General features: G+C 40.3%; 1 protein-coding gene and 1 long non-coding RNA gene across 4 annotated transcripts in view; one reads left to right on the top strand and one right to left on the bottom strand.

Annotated features, from left to right (window-relative positions):
* RNGTT (RNA guanylyltransferase and 5'-phosphatase) overlaps positions 1–6,384 on the bottom strand; it is a 178,720-nt gene extending 172,336 nt beyond the window's left edge. For all 3 annotated transcript variants that reach the window (XM_032105036.1, XM_032105035.1, XM_032105037.1), the window contains exons 1-2: positions 6,202–6,384; positions 347–456 (exon numbers count right to left, since the gene is read on the bottom strand). In XM_032105036.1, coding sequence (XP_031960927.1) covers positions 347–456; positions 6,202–6,265 — 174 coding nt within the window. In that variant the 5' untranslated portion in view covers positions 6,266–6,384. The remainder of the gene's footprint in view (positions 1–346; positions 457–6,201) is intronic.
* A 62-nt stretch (positions 6,385–6,446) lies between these two features.
* Positions 6,447–17,600, top strand: LOC116442243. Its single transcript, XR_004239451.1, has 2 exons — positions 6,447–6,543; positions 8,727–17,600. It is a non-coding gene; the product is annotated as an uncharacterized LOC116442243 (long non-coding RNA).
* Positions 17,601–18,700: the final 1,100 nt, after the last annotated feature.

The raw sequence follows: 18,700 nt of genomic DNA on the forward strand, positions 1-18,700 counted from the left end.
CACACCTCAAGTGCTGTGTTTAGTTCTGGGCCCCCTCACTTTAAAAAGGACACTGAGCTGCTGGAGGATGTCCAGAGAAGGGCAACAAGGCTCATGAAGGGTCTCTTATGAGGAACATCTGAGGGAGCTGGATTTGTTTAGTCTTGAGAATTCTAATCTGTAAGAAAACACTTTTGGAAATCTAATAATTTGCAAAGACCTGGAAATGTAAACAAACAAAAAAAAATTCTGTACAGGTGCCCCAAACGAAGCCATTGACCACTTTTTCCTTAAACATGAAAAGCAACACTTGAGTAAACACTAATAATGAAAGCAATGTTTCAATTATTAGAAAATATAACTTTACCTTCAGACTCTTTAAGTAGTTAGATAACATACTCGGGTGAAAACGATTTTCTTCAGCAACCTGTTCATCATATCTTGGTCCTAACATTGTCTTCAAAGGTAAAAACTTCCCTATGAAAGATAATCAAATTTTGCAGTATTTTATTCATATGTACAGTTACAACTTAGCAATTTCAAAGCAACATGCTCAGCAGACTTAGACATTCATCTTCAATAATAAATAACTGCAGAAACAGTACTATCAACAGTAAACTGGAATGTTTTTTAGTTATGAGTTCTCAGAATTCACAAGTAAGTTTAAAAGGTTAAAGGAAATACAAGTCATTTAATCTAAAACCGAGTAATTTAACATTTTTAGCTAACTTTTAGTGTGATTTAAGATGGGGAGCTACAGCACAACAGAATATAGAAAATTTAAACTCAGTACAGTTAAAAACATGAAAATAGCATTTTAAAATGACAGTTTGTCATCCAATCATGTAAACATCAGCTTTGATTAGCTGCAAATATAACATACACTAAACATTCCTGCAAAAAAAAATTTTATCAACACTCTATGTAGTCTCAAATAAGCATCTACCTTCCATGAAAAAGACATTAGAAACCACAGAAGACAGACAGATGTGGGAACTATGAAGCTTTATGCAACTGGTTAGCTCAGGTTAGATGTGAGTGAGCAATGTGACAAACATCTTCACTGTTCACCTGTCTGAGACCATTCCAAAATTTACAGGTATAGGAGAGTTATTCTGTCATATGATCAACACTCACATTAAACAGTAATAAATTATAGTCACTTCAACTTGTTTGACTGTCAGAAAAACTTCACTTTATTGCCCTTTGTCTTTTCATCCCAACAGTTACACACCCTCCATCCACCCTGGTAAAGGCAGTTGGGTTGGATACCTCCTCTCCATTTCCTCATTTCTTCAACTATCTAATTTCCTTGCTTCTTTGTGTTCCTTGTCACCTTCAACACTGTCATTCAGCCTCTCTCTCTATTAGCCCTTCCACTTTAACTTGTAATATTCCTCTGTACAGACTGAGATTATGCAAATCCTAAATTTACATGATCTTAACGCAAAAATCTATAATCACCTAATTTTTGCAAAACAACATCATGCCTGAAAGTGTTTTGACTTTGCCACTTGTCACACCCATACTAACACATCTACTCATTCATTATAGAACATGAAGAATGTAACTAAACTTTTTAGCCAAGGCACTCAAGAAACGGAGCTGCACCGACAAAAGAGTCAATGGTTACATAAGAAAACCACCATCCTTTACAGAATGCTGGGAAAAGAGAAGAGTTGGAAAAATGCCTGGAGGTTACAATTGTTTCCTGCAGCATCTGATTAGAGACTGTATAGTCACACCAAAGACTCTCCTGTTCTCCATCTTCTGAAACAGAGAATGAACATGTTCATTCTCTTCCTAGTAGCAAACCTTGATTTAGCGTCTGATTTGCACTCTGATTTCTTTTTGAGCAACCAAAATACATTCCTGTTCACTGACAAGAAAAGACAGACAAAGTAGGCTAGTCAGCATCCCCTGCAGCATTTGAATACCTACAGACAGCTGTGGAAGTGATGAATATTTCATACAGAGCCCATTTACGATCACTTCCAAAGCTCAAACACAGATCTTTGGAAGTATTTAGGTGCTCAGCTTTTATAAATTCCAATTTCTTCTTCTCCAACTGGCAAATCTGCTATTTGGTTTTTGTACAGAAGCCTGAAAACCCTCCTTCCCTGTGTGCATACAAGCCTCTCATTAAGCATCATTAAGCTACTGAATATCTAAGCTACAATTCTAAAAAAGAGTTCTAAACTTTTTGAGTAATATGGACAAGTCTAAATGAAGCAGTGGCTACTGTCTCTTCTACAGTATTGCCTGACATCTTATGCTAAAGAAGTGATGTAGTAACAACTGATTGCAACTCAAACCTCCCTGAGTAAGCTTTTGAAGATTAAAAAATCGTATGTTGAATTAGGTGATCTGACAAAAACAAAGCGACACTTAATATGGATATCAAAGCATTCCAAGTCATTTGAGTATCTAAACTAAATTATGACACTAATTCTAACACCTCAATAGAATTACCAAATTAGCTTCAAAATGTTACTGGAACCCTGACAGCTAATGATTACCTACTCCACAATTAACTTCAAATTTGTCAAACAGTTTTGGAAAGTGGCTATTAAAAACCATTCTCCAAATTAGTTACCTGTCTAACAGTTGGTATTTCTTTAGGCTGAAAAATAGGTAAAAATTCTAAAAATAAGAGCCCAGTATATCAGAGCACAGACATCAAGTGGATAAATCTGAGAGAAATCAAAGTGAACAATGTAAGACATCACATTTTCTACATATACATGCTCTAACTTTACCACATTTTTTATCTTTAAATTTAAATTCTAGAGCATACCAGTGAAAAATACTCTGAATGTAGCCTAATTTTCTGTGACATGAAGCTATCAACACAAAACATGACATACATAATTATGTATGACCATGGTATGTTTAAATTGAGCATTGATTAGGAAGGCTAGACTGGGTAAAGTGACCGAGGTTAGGTAAATTTGAATAAAATTAAACAGTAAGATCCACAATTAAAAAACCCTAACATCTCTAAAAAGTAACAGTTTTCTGATTCAAGAGAACTAGGCTGGATCAAAGCATCCATTTGACCTAGTATGTCATCACCAACACACGCCAGTAACAGACAACTGGGAAAGAGAGTAAAACAATGACAATCAATCATCAGATTATTCTCCCCAACTACAACAAGCTATAGCTCAGAAACTTCCTGAACCAGAAGCATTACTCTTATTTAAGGTGCTTTCTCATACACAGTATGGATGTCTTTCATAATATCCCACAGTTTTGCATGCTACATATATGTCTAGAACAGGATTAACTAACATGCATCAATAGAAGAAGGCTGGAAAACACTGCTGAGACACTTGTCTTCAGTATCTTGCTACCACTTTCCATGGCAAAATCGAAAGACAATGGGTTTTCAGCAGTCATGAAAAGCAGGTACCTGCAGAGATGGTGATGCCAAGGCAGTAAGGCTGAAGTAAACTGATCACTTCAGATCTAAGCATTCAGAGAAAGCTCTTTTCATCAAAATGATTGAAATTCTACTACAATGCAATAAATGTGAAAATGTGTGATTCCAAGGAATTGCTGTACCATAAAAACAGAAAGTGGCAGAAAACTACCAATATTTAAAGAAGTGGACTTGGAAAATAATGGGAGATGTAGATCCTTGTCCAGGATAGAGTCCTGTTAACCTGAATGAACCCAATCTCACCAAAAGAAGAGCTTCAGGCCTCATTAGTACTTGCATTGAGGTCATCCAGAAATTCTAGATGCCACAACCCTAAGACAAAAGCATCATGATCAAACACTAGATGAATATCAGTCCACAGAAACCATACAAACCTTGCTTAGCAACATTATTACTAACTCACAATCTGAAGGAAATAAAGTTGCATACAGGTGCTTAGAAATTTGATTTAAACACTAATTAAAACTTGAATGCAACACATCTAGGAGATAGTACCAACATCAATTACACCCTAAAAATTATCTCCCTTGAAACTGCTAGATGTCCTTGAATGTAAAATAGCAAAAAAGGGAAGAAGACCAATGGCATACTATTACTTCTGATAAGCTGTACACAGTAAAACACTAAAAAAACAGGTGAATGAGAACACATCCTGATAAAACGCCCAAAGAAATGAGCCAAGCACTTTCAGTTTTTTTACTGTGCATTAACTTCCTCTGCATGATCACATGGAATGGAAAAGAATTACCTTGCAGTTCCTGAATAAACAAACACATAAGCAGTGATGGCACAGCAGATGACACGCTGATGACCCTCATTCTTGCTTACTCTAGGTTGCTATTTCTGAGAAACCATGGCTCAAAAGACAGACAAACAAAAGCCACAACTAACAGAGATCAAGAACTTGCTGAGAAGAAAAACACAGAATAAAGAATCATGGTCAAAGGCTTAGACTGTCAAATCTCTCTCATTAGATACAAAGTAATGCATGTGGCCACAATCAGAAGAAAGAGATACCAGACAGGAACAATCCAACAACACTGTTATTTAATAGAGCCAAGTTCAGAGAAGTGTAAGAAACTTGAGGGAAACCAGTAACCCACAAAATTAACAACTGATGTTAAATACTGATAAATGCCAAATAATGCATTGATGATTACTGAAGATTAAACCTAGTGAGATGTCTCATTAGGTTCTAAATAAAGTCATCAGTGTCTTTCATTCCACAACCAACTGCCATCAAAAAAAAGTAAGATGATGTGGAAATGTGGGATGGAAAACATGGGAGTTGTAACTATTAAGCAAATCATGGCACAGTGCCACTTAAAATAGAACGCTGAATAGCATGTGCTGTGTTTTGAAAACATACCTTTACATTATCACAGAGAGGGATATGAAAGGAGTGAAAACTAGACAATACTGGAGAAAAAAAAAAAACAACTGGGGGTTGGAATTGCTTGCATTATAAAGAAAAGAACTTGAGAAAACTGAAAAGAGAGATGTTTGTTTACTCTATCTCATAACAGGCAGCAGAGGAAAGATTCATCTGAAGTCAGTATGATAATTAACACACAATCAAAAATGTGTGTCTAGATGATACAGAATTCACTGCCACTAGATGCCAGAAGACTAGATACTGAGTAACAACCGAGACAGTGCGTTATGGGCAAGAATATCCAAGAAGGCAGCAACCACTGACAAATCCTAAAATACAAGTGTAACAGTGGAGTACAACATTTTAACTCATTTTCCAGCTAAAGAACTCAGGAACACACTGGTGACTGGAAGGTCACTGTCAGTCAGCACAGTAAAAAATCGACAAAAATAAAGAGTTCAGAGCCTTCAGGAAAATGAATCAAACATGGCAGAGGCTGCATAGAGGACTGATATCACAGAATCGGTCAGGGTGGAGGGGACCACAGAGGCTCATCTGGTCCAACCTCCCTGCTCTATCAGGGCATCTTAAAGCACATGGCACAGGGTTGCAGCCAGATGGCTCTTGAATATCTCCAGTAAGAGAGACTCACAATCTCTCTCTTCGGGTGGAACTTCCTGTGCATCAGTTTCTGCCCACTGCCTCTTATCCTGTTGCTGGGCACCCCTGAGAAGAGCATGGATCCATCTTCCTGATACCCCCCTTTAGACATTTACACACATTAATGAGGTCCAGTCTCAGTCGCCTCTTCTCGAGGCTGAACAAACTCAGCTCCCTTAGCTTTTCCTCGTAAGAGAGATGCTCCAAGACTCTGATCAACTTAGCAGCTCCAGTACGGCACCTTCTGCATGCCTGGCAATCGCCTCTCTCATCAGACGTGACAGACAGGAAAAGTTTTAGCCCGAAACTGAACCAGTGAGAAGCGAGAGCCCAGCACTAAGGCTCCAGCGGACAGGAGAGGGCCTGTACCCCTGCATGGGACCGTGTCAGAGGGGGGGCACCGGCCGAAGGGAGGGCGAGCCCGGCGCTGAAGGCAGAGCGCTGCTGCGGGCCGGGCTTTAAGGAGAACAGCCGCCCTACGGGAGTCAGCTCCGGGACAAACACCGGCCAGGAGCTCGGAGGGGGGACGGGGACGGGGGAGGAGAGGGGGGAGGATGGCACAGCCGTAGCCCCGGGACAAAGAGCTCCGGCCGGGACGAGAGCGAGAGGCCGCGGCGGCCCCCGGCGCTGAGGAGGAGCAGGACCGGCGGGCAGCGGAGCGCCGCAAGGGAGGGGGCCGCGCCCGCTGCCGCCCCACGGCCGCCCCGGGGCCGGGCAGGGCCGGCCTGGGCCGGGCGCTCACCTGCCACGGGCTGTCCCCTCCTGGGGCAGTGGAGCCAACGCGGCGGGATCTTGTTGTAGGACATGGCGGGGCCCGGGCGGCCCCGGGGGGAGGGAGGGAAGCAGGGAGGGGGCGCAGGGTGCGGGGTGGCCCCGGGGCGCTCAGCGGCCCCTCGCCCGCGGCGCCTCCATTCAGACCCGGCTCCGCCTCGGTCGCCGCCGCACACGGAGCGCCGGGAGCCGCTTCCGCTTCCGGGGCTCCGGGACCAGGGGTGGTGCCCGGCCGGGAAGAGGGCAGCGTAAACTAGGGCTCCTCAGCCTCGGGAGGGAAGGGAAGGGAAGGGAAGGGAAGGGGAGGGAAGGGGTAAGGTCATGAACTGCTACAAGCTCCTCCTCTTTGTCCACAGAGGGGCCGCGAAGCTGGTGAAAGGGCTGGAGCACAGGTCCTATAAGAAGCGCCTGAGGGAGCTGGGGATGTTTAGCCTGGAGAAAAAGAGGCTCAGGGGGAACCTTATCGCTGTCTACGACTCCCTGAGAGGAGGCTGTAGCCAGCTGGGTTTCCGCCTCGCCTCTGAGGCAACCAGCAGTAGCAGAAGAGGATATAGTCATAAGCTGCATCAGGGGAGGTTTAGGCTGGACATTGGGAGGAATTTTTTCTCAAGGATGATTAGGCACTGGAATGGGCTGCCCAGGGAGGTGATGGAGGTACCATCCCTGGAGGTGTTTAAGGAAAGATTGAACGTGGCACTTGGTGCTATGGTCTGGTTGAAATGGTGGTGTTTCATCATGGGTTGGACTTGATCTCAGATTTTTCCAACCTACTTGATTCTGTGATTCTGAGGGAGCACCTTGAAGCCACTACAGGAAAGTAACAGGAGCTCAGTTAGAAGCAGGTGGGAGCATTGTCTGTGCAGCCACAGGAGCAGCTGGCAAAGGCTGCTGCAAATGCACAGGTTACACAGGTCTTAGGGGAGACTAAGCAGCAACTTGAAAGAGAATGTAATCCATGCCTACTGAAGTAGGGATGGCCTGAGCTGAGAACAGCTGGAGGCTTGGACAGACATAATTCCTCTGCTTTCAGTTTTTGCCGTATGTTCCCTTGTAGCCAGAAGTGGAGGTGGAAATATTCGGACCCTTCTAGTAGTGCAGCTTATTCTAATCTGGATGTAACAGGCTTGCTAGTGTAGCAGAGATACCTGGGCCCTCTGTTTCTTTTGTGAAAAAGCACACCCAAGAAGATGGCATGCAGATAGGTGTGCTTAACAAAAACTTTGTTTCCATACAGAATGCCAGTGAAAATTCTCCAGGGGCTTTAAGAGGTCTGTCACATGGACTCATTTGAAGAATTGTGGCCTAGCAGTGTTTGTCCATATGAAAGGAATATTTAAGTTGTGGGCTGGTTCGACTCCTGTAGCAACTAAGGCCACACAGCCACTTGCTCTCTCCCCCCTGTAGGGAGATGGGGGAGAGAATCAGAAGGGTAAAAGTGAGAAAGCTCAGGGGTTGAGATAAATATAAGGAAAAATAAGGAATTGATTTACTATTTCCCATTGGCAGGCAGGTATTTAGCCATTTCCAGGAAAGCTGGGCTTCATCATTCACAAAGGTGACTTGGGAAGAAAAAACCCATGACTCCAAATGTCTCCTCCTTCCTCCTCCTTCTCCCATTTTTTATTGCTGAGAGCAACATTGTATGGTCTGGGATATCCCTTCAGTCAGTTGGGGTCTGCTGTACAAGCTGTTCTAGCTGTGTCTCCTGACAAATTCTTGTGCACCCTCAGCCTGCTCACTGTCAGGGCAGCATGAGAAGCAGAAAAGGTCTTGATGCTGTGCAAGACCTATCCAGCATTAGCTAAAACATCCTAGTGTTCCCAATACTGTTTTGGTCACAAATGCAAAATGCAGCACCCTACAAGGTATTACTATGAAAATTAACTACCTCAGCCAAAACCAGTGCAGGTGGCTTCAGTGAAGCATTAGGAAACAACAGCAATAGATTATTTTTGTACCTAATTTTCCAGTTACTTACATTTCAGTACTGCTCTGTCTGGACTTTCTGTTTTGCCATAAGCCAGGTGTGCTGCCTTTGCAAGTCAGTAGATGCCACAGCTTGCAGAACTAACCAGAGTTGTGTGAACAGATAAAATAGGAAGCCCTTAGGTTCTGTGAATACATTAAAACTATGGGAATAATTTCATCTGTCTAGAATTTATTACAAACTTCATTACACATTTTCTTCCTGCGTTTTATAACTGGATTTTATTAGACAAGGTTTCTTCCCTAGAATATCCTCTCATAGTAATTGAGGTATCAGTTAGGTAGTTTGCATAACTGAGTCATTAGGTTCTCATACTATGTTAGAAGTTTCTGAATTTTGTCTTCTAAGGCTTTTGTTATCATCAGACACTAATCATCTCATCCTAGCTAAAATTGAAGGTCTTGCTACAGCGAAAGACTAATCATATTATTTTCATTAACTGCTAAATGCACTTCCATTATATTGTTACTTTATGCTGTTTGAAATAAGGTGCTGATTTTCCTTTACAGAACAAACAAGCAACAAGTAAGACACCAGGTGGTGCCGAAGACTGGCCAGAAAAGAAAGGGAAACTGGAGTGCAAGGCATGTTCAGAAAGAGTGAGAAGCAAAGAGCAACCACAAGATACTCAGTATCTGATTTCAGTAAATTGGGAGCAACGCACAGGAACGCCAGCAGTATGGCAAAATTAGGAATGAAACCATTTGCAGAGGGAAGATTAGTACAAAATGGTATCATGAACAAGTAGTAATCTGTTCTCATCATCTAGATTTAAGATTCTGATAGACTTTTAAACGAGTGTAAGAGCTGCAGATCAGAAATATCATGTTTTATATATATAATATATCGTTAAAATGGGAGGGTTATACCAGGACAGAGAGTATATTTTATTTAGCAGTGCACAGGGCAAATAATTGCCTACAGCTGATGTTACGTGGTATATGCATATATATGGACTTTGCTATATTAGACACTTTGAAACTATTTAAGCAGGCATTAGGTGATGTTTGTGTGTGACATCAAACACTCTTTGTGAACAGGCATGTCCTGCTTGCCTTTGTGGTGTTACTAACAATTAATCTGAGTCTTCTGGTGTACCACCACAGGAATTCAAGTCCCTCATGTTTTCCCGTGACTTTCCAAAGCTGGCATGGCTGTGTCTGAACAAGGAGTGTGGGGATGGCCGTAGTGGTCATTTCAAGGATTGCCTTGAGAAAACAACTGCGGTGTTAATAGTCTATGATGTAACATTTCCTCTTTACTGTATATCCATTTTCTTTTATCTTAGAGGTACTTAAATGCTTGTACTTGTACTTACTCTGGTTTCTGCCACCAATTTTAATCCTTTTCCTGGCAGAGCAGACACTACAATCAATAAGCCATTTTCCCAGGATGCAGTTCATCCTCTGTGCCATGGGTATCGCTAACTTGGCTTCATCTCAGCTGTGTTGGTTTAGGTACTGGGGAGCTGAGTTCTTGTTCTTCCTTGACTTTAAACCATTAAAATAATACCACACACCGACACATATTTTAACTCTTTTTCCGAATTACATAATGAACATTTGCACATATTGTTGCTGATGAATAATCTCACACTTTTAATGTCATTAAATTATGTAGCTACTTCTAATATTAATGTAAATTACTTGTTCTACAGAAAATGGATAAATTAGGTACTTTGCCTGAAGGAAGAACATGTGGTATTGCCCTTTTCTATAGTGATACAGGTCAACGACCCTATTACTGTTCTGCTTCAGTAAGCATTATTTTCCACGTGTTCATAAAGTAATAATGAATGTAATAAAAAAACATCCCTTGGGATGCTCTATGAAACAGACATTTCTGACTTTATCTTTAAGAAATGTAAATGCATTTCTTAAAAAAACAAACAAAAAGCCCCCAACAAACAGATTACTTGCTAAACTGAGATTGCAAAAGAATTTAGTTAAGGGAAAGTAATTGTGAAAGAAGCTAACTATGCAAACATGATTCATATAATATTATTTTTCCACTTTGTGGTGTAGGTGTTCATCTGGAAAGAGACTTGATGCCATAAGCTTGTAAGTACATGGAACATAGAAAAATACGGGGTTTATTTACTAATTCAATTATTTATTCCTTGCTTATTTGGTTTAATGGTATGGCAAACTGACTGACGAGTGCAATGTTCCTTTATGACTGATTTCAGCATGCATGAATCTTGTGTGGGGATGGGTGAGTACTGGTATTTTAACTTTGTTACTGTAGTTGTGTTTTATTCCAATAGTACTGATATTCTAATGGTATCATAAGAAAAAAAACAACTAAAAATTGTAAAATTAAAGCATAGTTTTAGATTTCAGTGGAAGTTAATATTATGGTTGCTTATGGTTATGTTCTCTAATACATATGTAGGCTTCTATATTTAAAAATGTATGAGTATGCACTGACTCTTAAAAATCAAAAGAAAATTCTAGGAACTCAACATTTTTTAATCAGTTCCTATTTGTTTGGTGTCAAGAAATACTTAAGTGTCTAACTTCTGAGACAAACTGTTTTCAAGTTTGAAAATGAAAATAAGATTTAAAAAGAAAGTGATTTTATTCTTTATGTGTATACAATATGAAAAAGGGATGTCGAAACAAAGCTTTGAGTGCTGCAATATATTTGAGAAAATAAAATGTCATTTACAGTGTTTTCCTACAGAGAGCTTTGAGGGAAAGTCAGCAACAAAATTACCAGTCTTTGGGACATTAGGGGGCACCACAACCTCACAAACTTGGAATGATGGAAGTTAAAGTACAGTTACTTTTCCTGTCCAAAGTAAATAGGGAACAGCAAAAAATAGCAAAATCAACTCCTGGAATCATTCCCTAGTGCGAGGTTATGATACAGTTCTTAAAATTTCAAACAGAAGACAACCCAGACATTCTGTGGAATATAGACTACACCCTCCTTTTTCTAAGAGTAATAAAATTAACAGACTAATGGATGCTATATATACAGCCTTCTTTCAAGTGTATTTAAATCTTGAAATTTCCTTTCAGCTCAAGCCTCTTAAGGTATCACAGCGTTAGTTCAATCACTGGAGTGAACCTCTGTATGGGCAGAGAGCACAGAGGGAGCTTGGGACAGAGCTGCTTTAAATTCAGGTCCCTGGACTGGGTATCATGCTTGGCATAATCACCAGGCTATCAATCTGCACCACCAAACACGTGTGTGCTGCACTGATGACGTGTACATCTCACACTGTGAGGGGGGACATTACCAGTCTTAGAGGAAGACATGCAGACATGGCAGGTGATTTACTCAGCAGATCTATCTGGGAAGAAAGTGTCTGTCCAGAGGGTTGGTGTGCTTGAAGAGAGACAACAGCTGTGACTTCAAGCACTGATTTGCAGGCCTGAAAAACAAGATGCCTTGCTATTGATCCTTTACAGCTGAAATGATGGTGTGTTTGATGTATCAGAGATAAGAAGCTGGACAACAAGCTTATAAGCAAGATGCCTGTCATTCCTGGAAGACTAACACTGGTGTCTCTAGTGTTCTTACAGTTTGACCTAGACAACTGAGGCCTTACTTGCATCAGCTATGAAGGATGATTTTTCAATGGAAATCTACACTGTAAAAAATATCCACATGTAACATTGAAGAATATATGTTCTACTGCATAAAATGAACCATATGATAGTAGTGTGCTTTGAGTACAGATGAAGTAATCAAACAATTAAAATGTCACGATGGCAGATGACTAGCAGTAGGGCAAAGTACGACATGATATATGAGAAACTCATCTAATTTAATTAAGTGGAAAGTATGACTCACAGTCTTTGGAGCTGAGCTGGGGAGTGACTGGATTCCACAAAGTAGAGCAGCATTCTGTTGCTACACTTTCTTGTTTCTCTACTGCCTGAATATGGACACGTTAGTAAAAAGCTTGCCCTGACTGGAGGCTGTGTTTAAAACTAAGGGAGTAACTGAGGTCCTGGTTAGCGCAGGAGGCAGACTGGGGCAGGCAGTAGCTGTTAGAGTTACCACTCCTCTACAGCCTGAAATAGCAAAGAGAGGGTCAGTGTTACAGCCTATAAACCTGCATGCATGATGATTTAAGATCTGGGTTGCTATACTGGCAGAAATCTTTCTCATGTGATCAGTCACACAAAGAAAAGATTACTACCCATAGGCACTCTCTTGGACTTCCTGCATCATAATTTTGTACCTATAGATACATATACTATGATTTTGTATGTGAATATATAGCCTGTGAAGAATAATACATGTAGGAGCTATAATACAGTACCTGAGAAAGTACATACAGACCTCATTTTATTTCTAAGACCTTATTATACAAAATATGTGTAACATACTGTACAAAAGTAAATGAAGACCACAGTGTCTCTTTTGAGGTGCTGGCAGTCCTGAAAATACCCCAAGAAACTGGCCAAAGGCAAAGGAAGGGAATGCAGACTGAAGCAGAGGCATCAGCCTAGCAGCCCCACAGGCTTTTTAAAAATCAAATCTGAATATATATATATTTTATACCAATTAACTTATGGTAATATATATGTATGGCTATATATATAATCAGATGCTCAAACATTGCTCTTGTGAGGTTAGTTTCGCTTTCTGTTGGTATGCATTGTGGAACAAGCTGTACAAGAACACATGCTACTCATTCCCAAAAAAGCCTCACTCCAAAGTATAGGGAGGAGTATCCTACATCTGCAGCACCACTGATCTAGAAAACTTTAAGAATAAACTGGTAAATGCCATTTTAAATAATGACGTTGTGTAAGTCGTAAATTCTTGTCATCCAAGCATTCCTTAGAGAAAGGGAAAAAATTTTATTTCTGTTTGGAATGTGTTTGTAACTTCCTATACTCCTTTCACATTCTCACCGCTTTAGGGTTCACAGAACAGTGATATTTTGTGATGGGCATGATGAAATAGACTTGGCCTCAGAGAACATAGTGCCTATGGTACATTGCTGTTCCTGCAGCTACAGTTGGAGTCTATGCCACATCTTTCCACTGCTGGTTTTACCTACTGCAACTAGGTTAAGATTAATGCAAAAAAACCCTTATCCTTACACTCAAACCTTCACTCAATATGGATATGAAAATGTCATTGTCCAGATGGACTTTTAGGGAATTACTCAGAGAGATTAAGCTCTTCCAGAAAGGGAAAGAGGTAAGAAAATTACTCTGTACTTGCCTGAAATGAATTTCCGAGATCTCTGAGCAGTTTAAAGTTTTGGGTTTGCAATCTTTATACACTGAAAGAGTGCAGGGTGTTACTGGAAAATGTTAACACTTCTTCAGAAAAGTCACTTTGTGAAGTCCTGTATCTAGGTCAGCCCTGCAGAAACAGCTTCTCAATAATCCCCTTTGGGAGAAAAATCTTCACATGTCCTTCTACTTTCTGGGAGTCAGATCTGCTAAAATGAGTTCAGTATTGTATTTTTTAAATATATTTGGACTTTTTTCAGAGACTCACTACACCACACATTTTAGGCTTTCTAAACCTCAGTGAAAGACTTATCAGTCTCGGTGAACTCAGGCCCAACCTATACATATTCTCTACCGTGGAGAGTAAGAAAAACATGCCAGCATGTGTTGCTACACAACAGCAAAGAGTTGTGAACAGAACTAAAAATGATTTATTAAATGTGAATTATTGAACAATGACACAGAGATGCCCAAATGACTATAAACAGCATGTACACAGTGCTGGTCATACACAAGGTTATGCTGTTTTAAAATAGGAAGCCTGTTTTGATTATTTGTCTCAGATGCAAAGTTTGATTACCACAGAGGCAACAGGGAGAACAAAAAGACAAGACATTTTGTCCTGAAAAACAACCCACTTCATTATTTTCTATTCTTCTCTGTACTGCAGTTGTATCAGCTTCGAAACGGGTAGAGCTGTTGCTAGGTAATCTTCTTCATCCACACGGTAGCTGAAATTCCAGCCAGGCTGAAAAGAGTTTTTATATCTCTAACAGCATAAAATTAAATTCTAAGGCATTAATAGCTGGTTTCAGTGCAACCCTGCTTCTTAACTGTGAGGTTCTTTCCTGAGACCAACCCAACCACCAGCGCAAGCAATGCACTTTTGTAGGCTGTGGGTCAACATGATGTAAGTGGTAGCAGCTGCAAGCCCTCCCTGAGCATTTCCCTTATCTCAGCTGAGTGCATGTGGCTGGAACACCCTTTCTTCTCCACAAGAATTCCTCCCTTGTGCTGAGCAACTGTGTGCAGTGGGACATGGCTGGGAATCAATGCAGCCAAAAACCAGACAAGTCTTCTACTCCCTCCTTGCTTGGCTCATCTGGGTGGAGTTCCTCACTCTGTTTTGTGGCTGCACAAGCAGTCTGGATAAACTCAGAGGGAAATGCAGTAGATGAAAAGGAACAAGTGGGCATGGCTTGGGCAGGAAAGGAGCTGTTTGGGCTGCTTTAACGCATGCCTGGCATTGCCATCAAATATCAAAAACAGGGCCTCAGATTTTCTTAGGTTTGTGATCTACCAAGGAAATTGGGTCAGCTTTATGTGTGAAGCTGAACTAATTAAAGTTAGAACTGACATTATTAATCCAGATTTTGAAACAAACATGTCATTTATACTTTACCAGAAAAATGTGGGGGGAATTTTATTGTTGTGTCTCTTCAGATTTGCAATATAGAAAAGATGAAGTTAAAGCCAGGACAGTTCTCACATTACCACAGTCAGCAAACTGTGGTTATATCCCCTGTTGTTCCTGATCTAGCTATGTTTTGTTCCATCTGTTACTGACACCCACTGTCACCATAAAGAAGCTTTTTTTTACCTTTGGGTGGCAAAACTACATGTACAAAAATTGGCAATTGCAGGGGCGAGGGCTACAATGGATAGTTCAATTACATTCATCTTCTGTTTAATGTCAAATACTATTTTCTTCTACATGAACCGTAACATCCAAAAGTCTGATAAGTAAATGTGTATCCAGTTTTGACAGCATTAATCACCCTAGAGATACAGTAATTTCTGCCATTGAAGGAGACGGTGGTGTGCAGTGAGACTTGCCCACCCCCGAGATCCACCCCAGCCGATCTGTGGTCATACAGGCAATCTACCACCTGGCCTATTTATTCTTTATTCTGCCTTCTAGAGAAGCAACCTGGAGCCAGGCTTGTAGATCTCCCCGTGGGATCGCTGATCTCTTTCTGCCCTAAGGGCATGCCACTTCTGCAGCAACTCACAAAAACTCTTCTGCAGTGAGAACCCACTTTCAATCACACCTGCTATTGAATAGGTTGCCAAAATACAAGTATTTCAGCCTACTAGCACACTGGCTGAGCCAACACGATGAATAAACAAAGTACATTTGTTAATTTACTTTCTTAGAAGTTGTTTAGAACAACAGTGCAACCTAGAAAAAAAGAATCCACTAACCAGGAAGGAAAGCTGGGAATGGAAAAAAAGGGCTCAGTAGGAGCATTCCCTGAGGGAACTGTTTAGAACTGAAAAGGGATCAGAAAAAAAAAAGCCTAACACATAAAACAGTGTAACAGAGAAACCCTTTGATATGACTCCCAGTGTTTGCATCATCCAGCTGCCTTTTAATAAAAGTAATACATACTGTTACAGATAGGTTATCTAGCAGGCAGAAGTGACAAGTCATGCTGCTGTATGTGTATCATGCATGTGTAATGCAATGTTACGTTCAACCCAGAAACTTTTGTTTCCCAGGTGTTGTGCAAATGGATATCAGCAAGATACTTAATTCAAAGTCTCATTTATGGATTGGTAGAGAAACAAATATAGTTTTGTCCCAGTCTTGTTTTGTCTGTTAGCCAAGCTGAACCATTTCTGAGACAAAGTATTGACCCTTATCTTGAAGCATAGCTCATAAATAATCAAGGACAAAGAGCAAGCACATGTGATTTCACAACCTTAAATGCTGATGAATGAATGCTGCAACCAAAAATTCCTACAGTGCTATGTAAATCCCAGTAGTCATCAACAAGTTACACAATTTTTCTGGTTTATATTAACACATAAGGGAAACATGTTCTCCTACTTTGCTGAATGTCCCAATCAGTTACCTCACTGTTCAGTTAAAGTGTAAGAAACAGACCCTAGCATTTGGTTGGACTGAAGTCTTTGCAATCATTGCTGATAGGTATTTTAATAAAAAAATTGTACATACTTACTAGGATCTGCAAAGCTGACCATTATTAAAACCTGAATTTCAACAACTTTTAAGCTTGACTTTTTACAGCTATTCAACCCAGTACAGCCCAACATTAACTCTTGTTTTGAAACAGATGTTTTATCACTTACGTAGAATTAGTCCTTTTGTCATGACTTGCATTTTTCCATTGTCTGTGCAGCGTGGAAAATATGAATAATCTTGTTAAAAAGGAACTGATTTGCCATACTAAAGTATGTACACATGATTCTTGGTGAACAAAAGAAAGGAACTGCTTTGGCATATCCTGTACTCCAAACATTCCGTCCCATCTTTTTTTACCACTATTTCTTTCCAAGGTTTGTTGCAAGTAGTAAGTTTAACACATCCCATTGGGTTTCATAACTTCCACAAAAATATATCCAGCTCTTTGTAAAGTCAGCAAGAGCCCTGTGTGAATGCATGCCAAAATGAAGGCAGGGAGACCAGAATTTCATTTAGCAGTAGATTTACTACAGTATTTACTTAATCTTTCTACTATTAAAAAGAAAAACAATATGGTTTGCTTTGGGGTCTTGCACATACTGCATCACCTCACCATGTCACATACTATTTGGTATTGTATAACCCCATCCTCGGGAGCCTATGTAAGTAGCAGGTGATTGATTTGCACCTCTCTTACCAGATACATCACAGCATTCACAGTTATAATAGTATTATTTTGCAAGTAGTTTGTAATTTGTATTTGCATTTGTTGGCATATTATTAAAATAGATCGGAACCAAAGAATAAGACCTCACTCTCTCCAAATACAGATGTTTAATTTTTCTATTATGCCTCCTGTTTAGTACAATTATCTGCTATGTATGTAGTTTCTGACTTCCCAGTGCCTGAGTTTGATTTTAAAGCAAGACAGTTGGTGGTGGCTATTCTGGATACAAGAAGCATTGCAGAAGAATTATAGAAAAACAAAGTGTAAGGTAATTTACTGTGACATTTTGAAAGATAAAGAACTGGATGACGTCAAAAGAGAATAGGTCAGGTAGGCAGCAGAAGCCTTGGCCAGGACCTGCAGATAGCCATTTGGAATTGGAGGCAAACAGGAATGAAAAACAACAAGGGCAGCTAAAAGAGGACATAACTGAGCTAATAAGAAGGCTGGTGCCTTGCCAGCACGATAACACAGATGCAGTAAGTCATGCAACTGAAGACAAGAGATAAGTGGGATCAAAGAATAGCACTGAAAACTGATGAGGTCCAGAACAAGGTTTTGCCAGGGGAAATGGGGTACAGCTGATGGCTGTCGAAAATGGTGAACGGGGTGGGGGAGGGAGGGGGGTAGGGACACAGTTGTGACTTTCCAGTTCCTCTCAGCAGACAAAAGAAAGCAGATGGCATCGGAGCAGGAGAGATGAAAGGTTTGTAGTTGCACATCTCTTTCTTTAAAGAGGGAAACAAAACCAAACTAGATCGGTATCACCAACTATAAATGGCATGCAGGAAGAGTTTTGGAAAATGGAAAATCACAATGTTGCTCAGTGGCGAGAAACTCCCCTCCCCTTCCAGCTGAGGACACGTCACTGGAAAAGTCCCAGTCTGGGAAAAAAAAAAATCCACTGAGTAAACAAATTGCATAGGCAGTGAAAACAGAAAGCGGAACAAAGCCAAATGATACTTTGACTTTAAAGGAGTTTATTTTCAGGTTAGCATTTCCTTGAGTGGCATCAGCTCAAGTTCAGACAAGAAAAATCTCATTAGAGTGAAAATGGCTGGTAAACTTCACTGCTGATATTAGGTCATCAAAAGAAAGCTCACTTATTAAAAATCTAAGATTTCAGCCTGGGAGTTTTTGAATTTTCTGCTACTGAGTATAGTAAAATGATCCCACTGACAAACCAGACACCCAGGATTGGGCAAGTTTGTGGAATTTTTTTCCCCTTAATTTACATGTATTTCTAGGCAAAGAAAGTGTCCATAACGAAACCCTTCCTAACAACTCACTGGGTATAGCTCTTTGTCTTGCAAGCAAGTTCAGTGGTGAGAATTTTTCCAGCATTGTCTATAAAGAAAACAAGGAAAAAACATCCTTGGTGACCCTGAGACAAGAAATAGAGTGTTGGATGAAACTCTCAGATTCTTACCTCTCTAATTAGCATTCATAAAAATAAAAATACTGACATAAATTATTACCCTTCTCTGATAAAAATCTACTTTCAACAAAGGTACTTCATAATTAATCACAGCAATGTTAACTCAAATTCTGGAAACAATTACTGTGACAGCACTTTGTGGCTGTAATCTAGGAAAATAATCAAGATAATTTTACCTCTGC

Source organism: Corvus moneduloides, chromosome 3 (genome assembly GCF_009650955.1).
Source record: "Corvus moneduloides isolate bCorMon1 chromosome 3, bCorMon1.pri, whole genome shotgun sequence".
Lineage (NCBI taxonomy): Eukaryota > Metazoa > Chordata > Aves > Passeriformes > Corvidae > Corvus > Corvus moneduloides.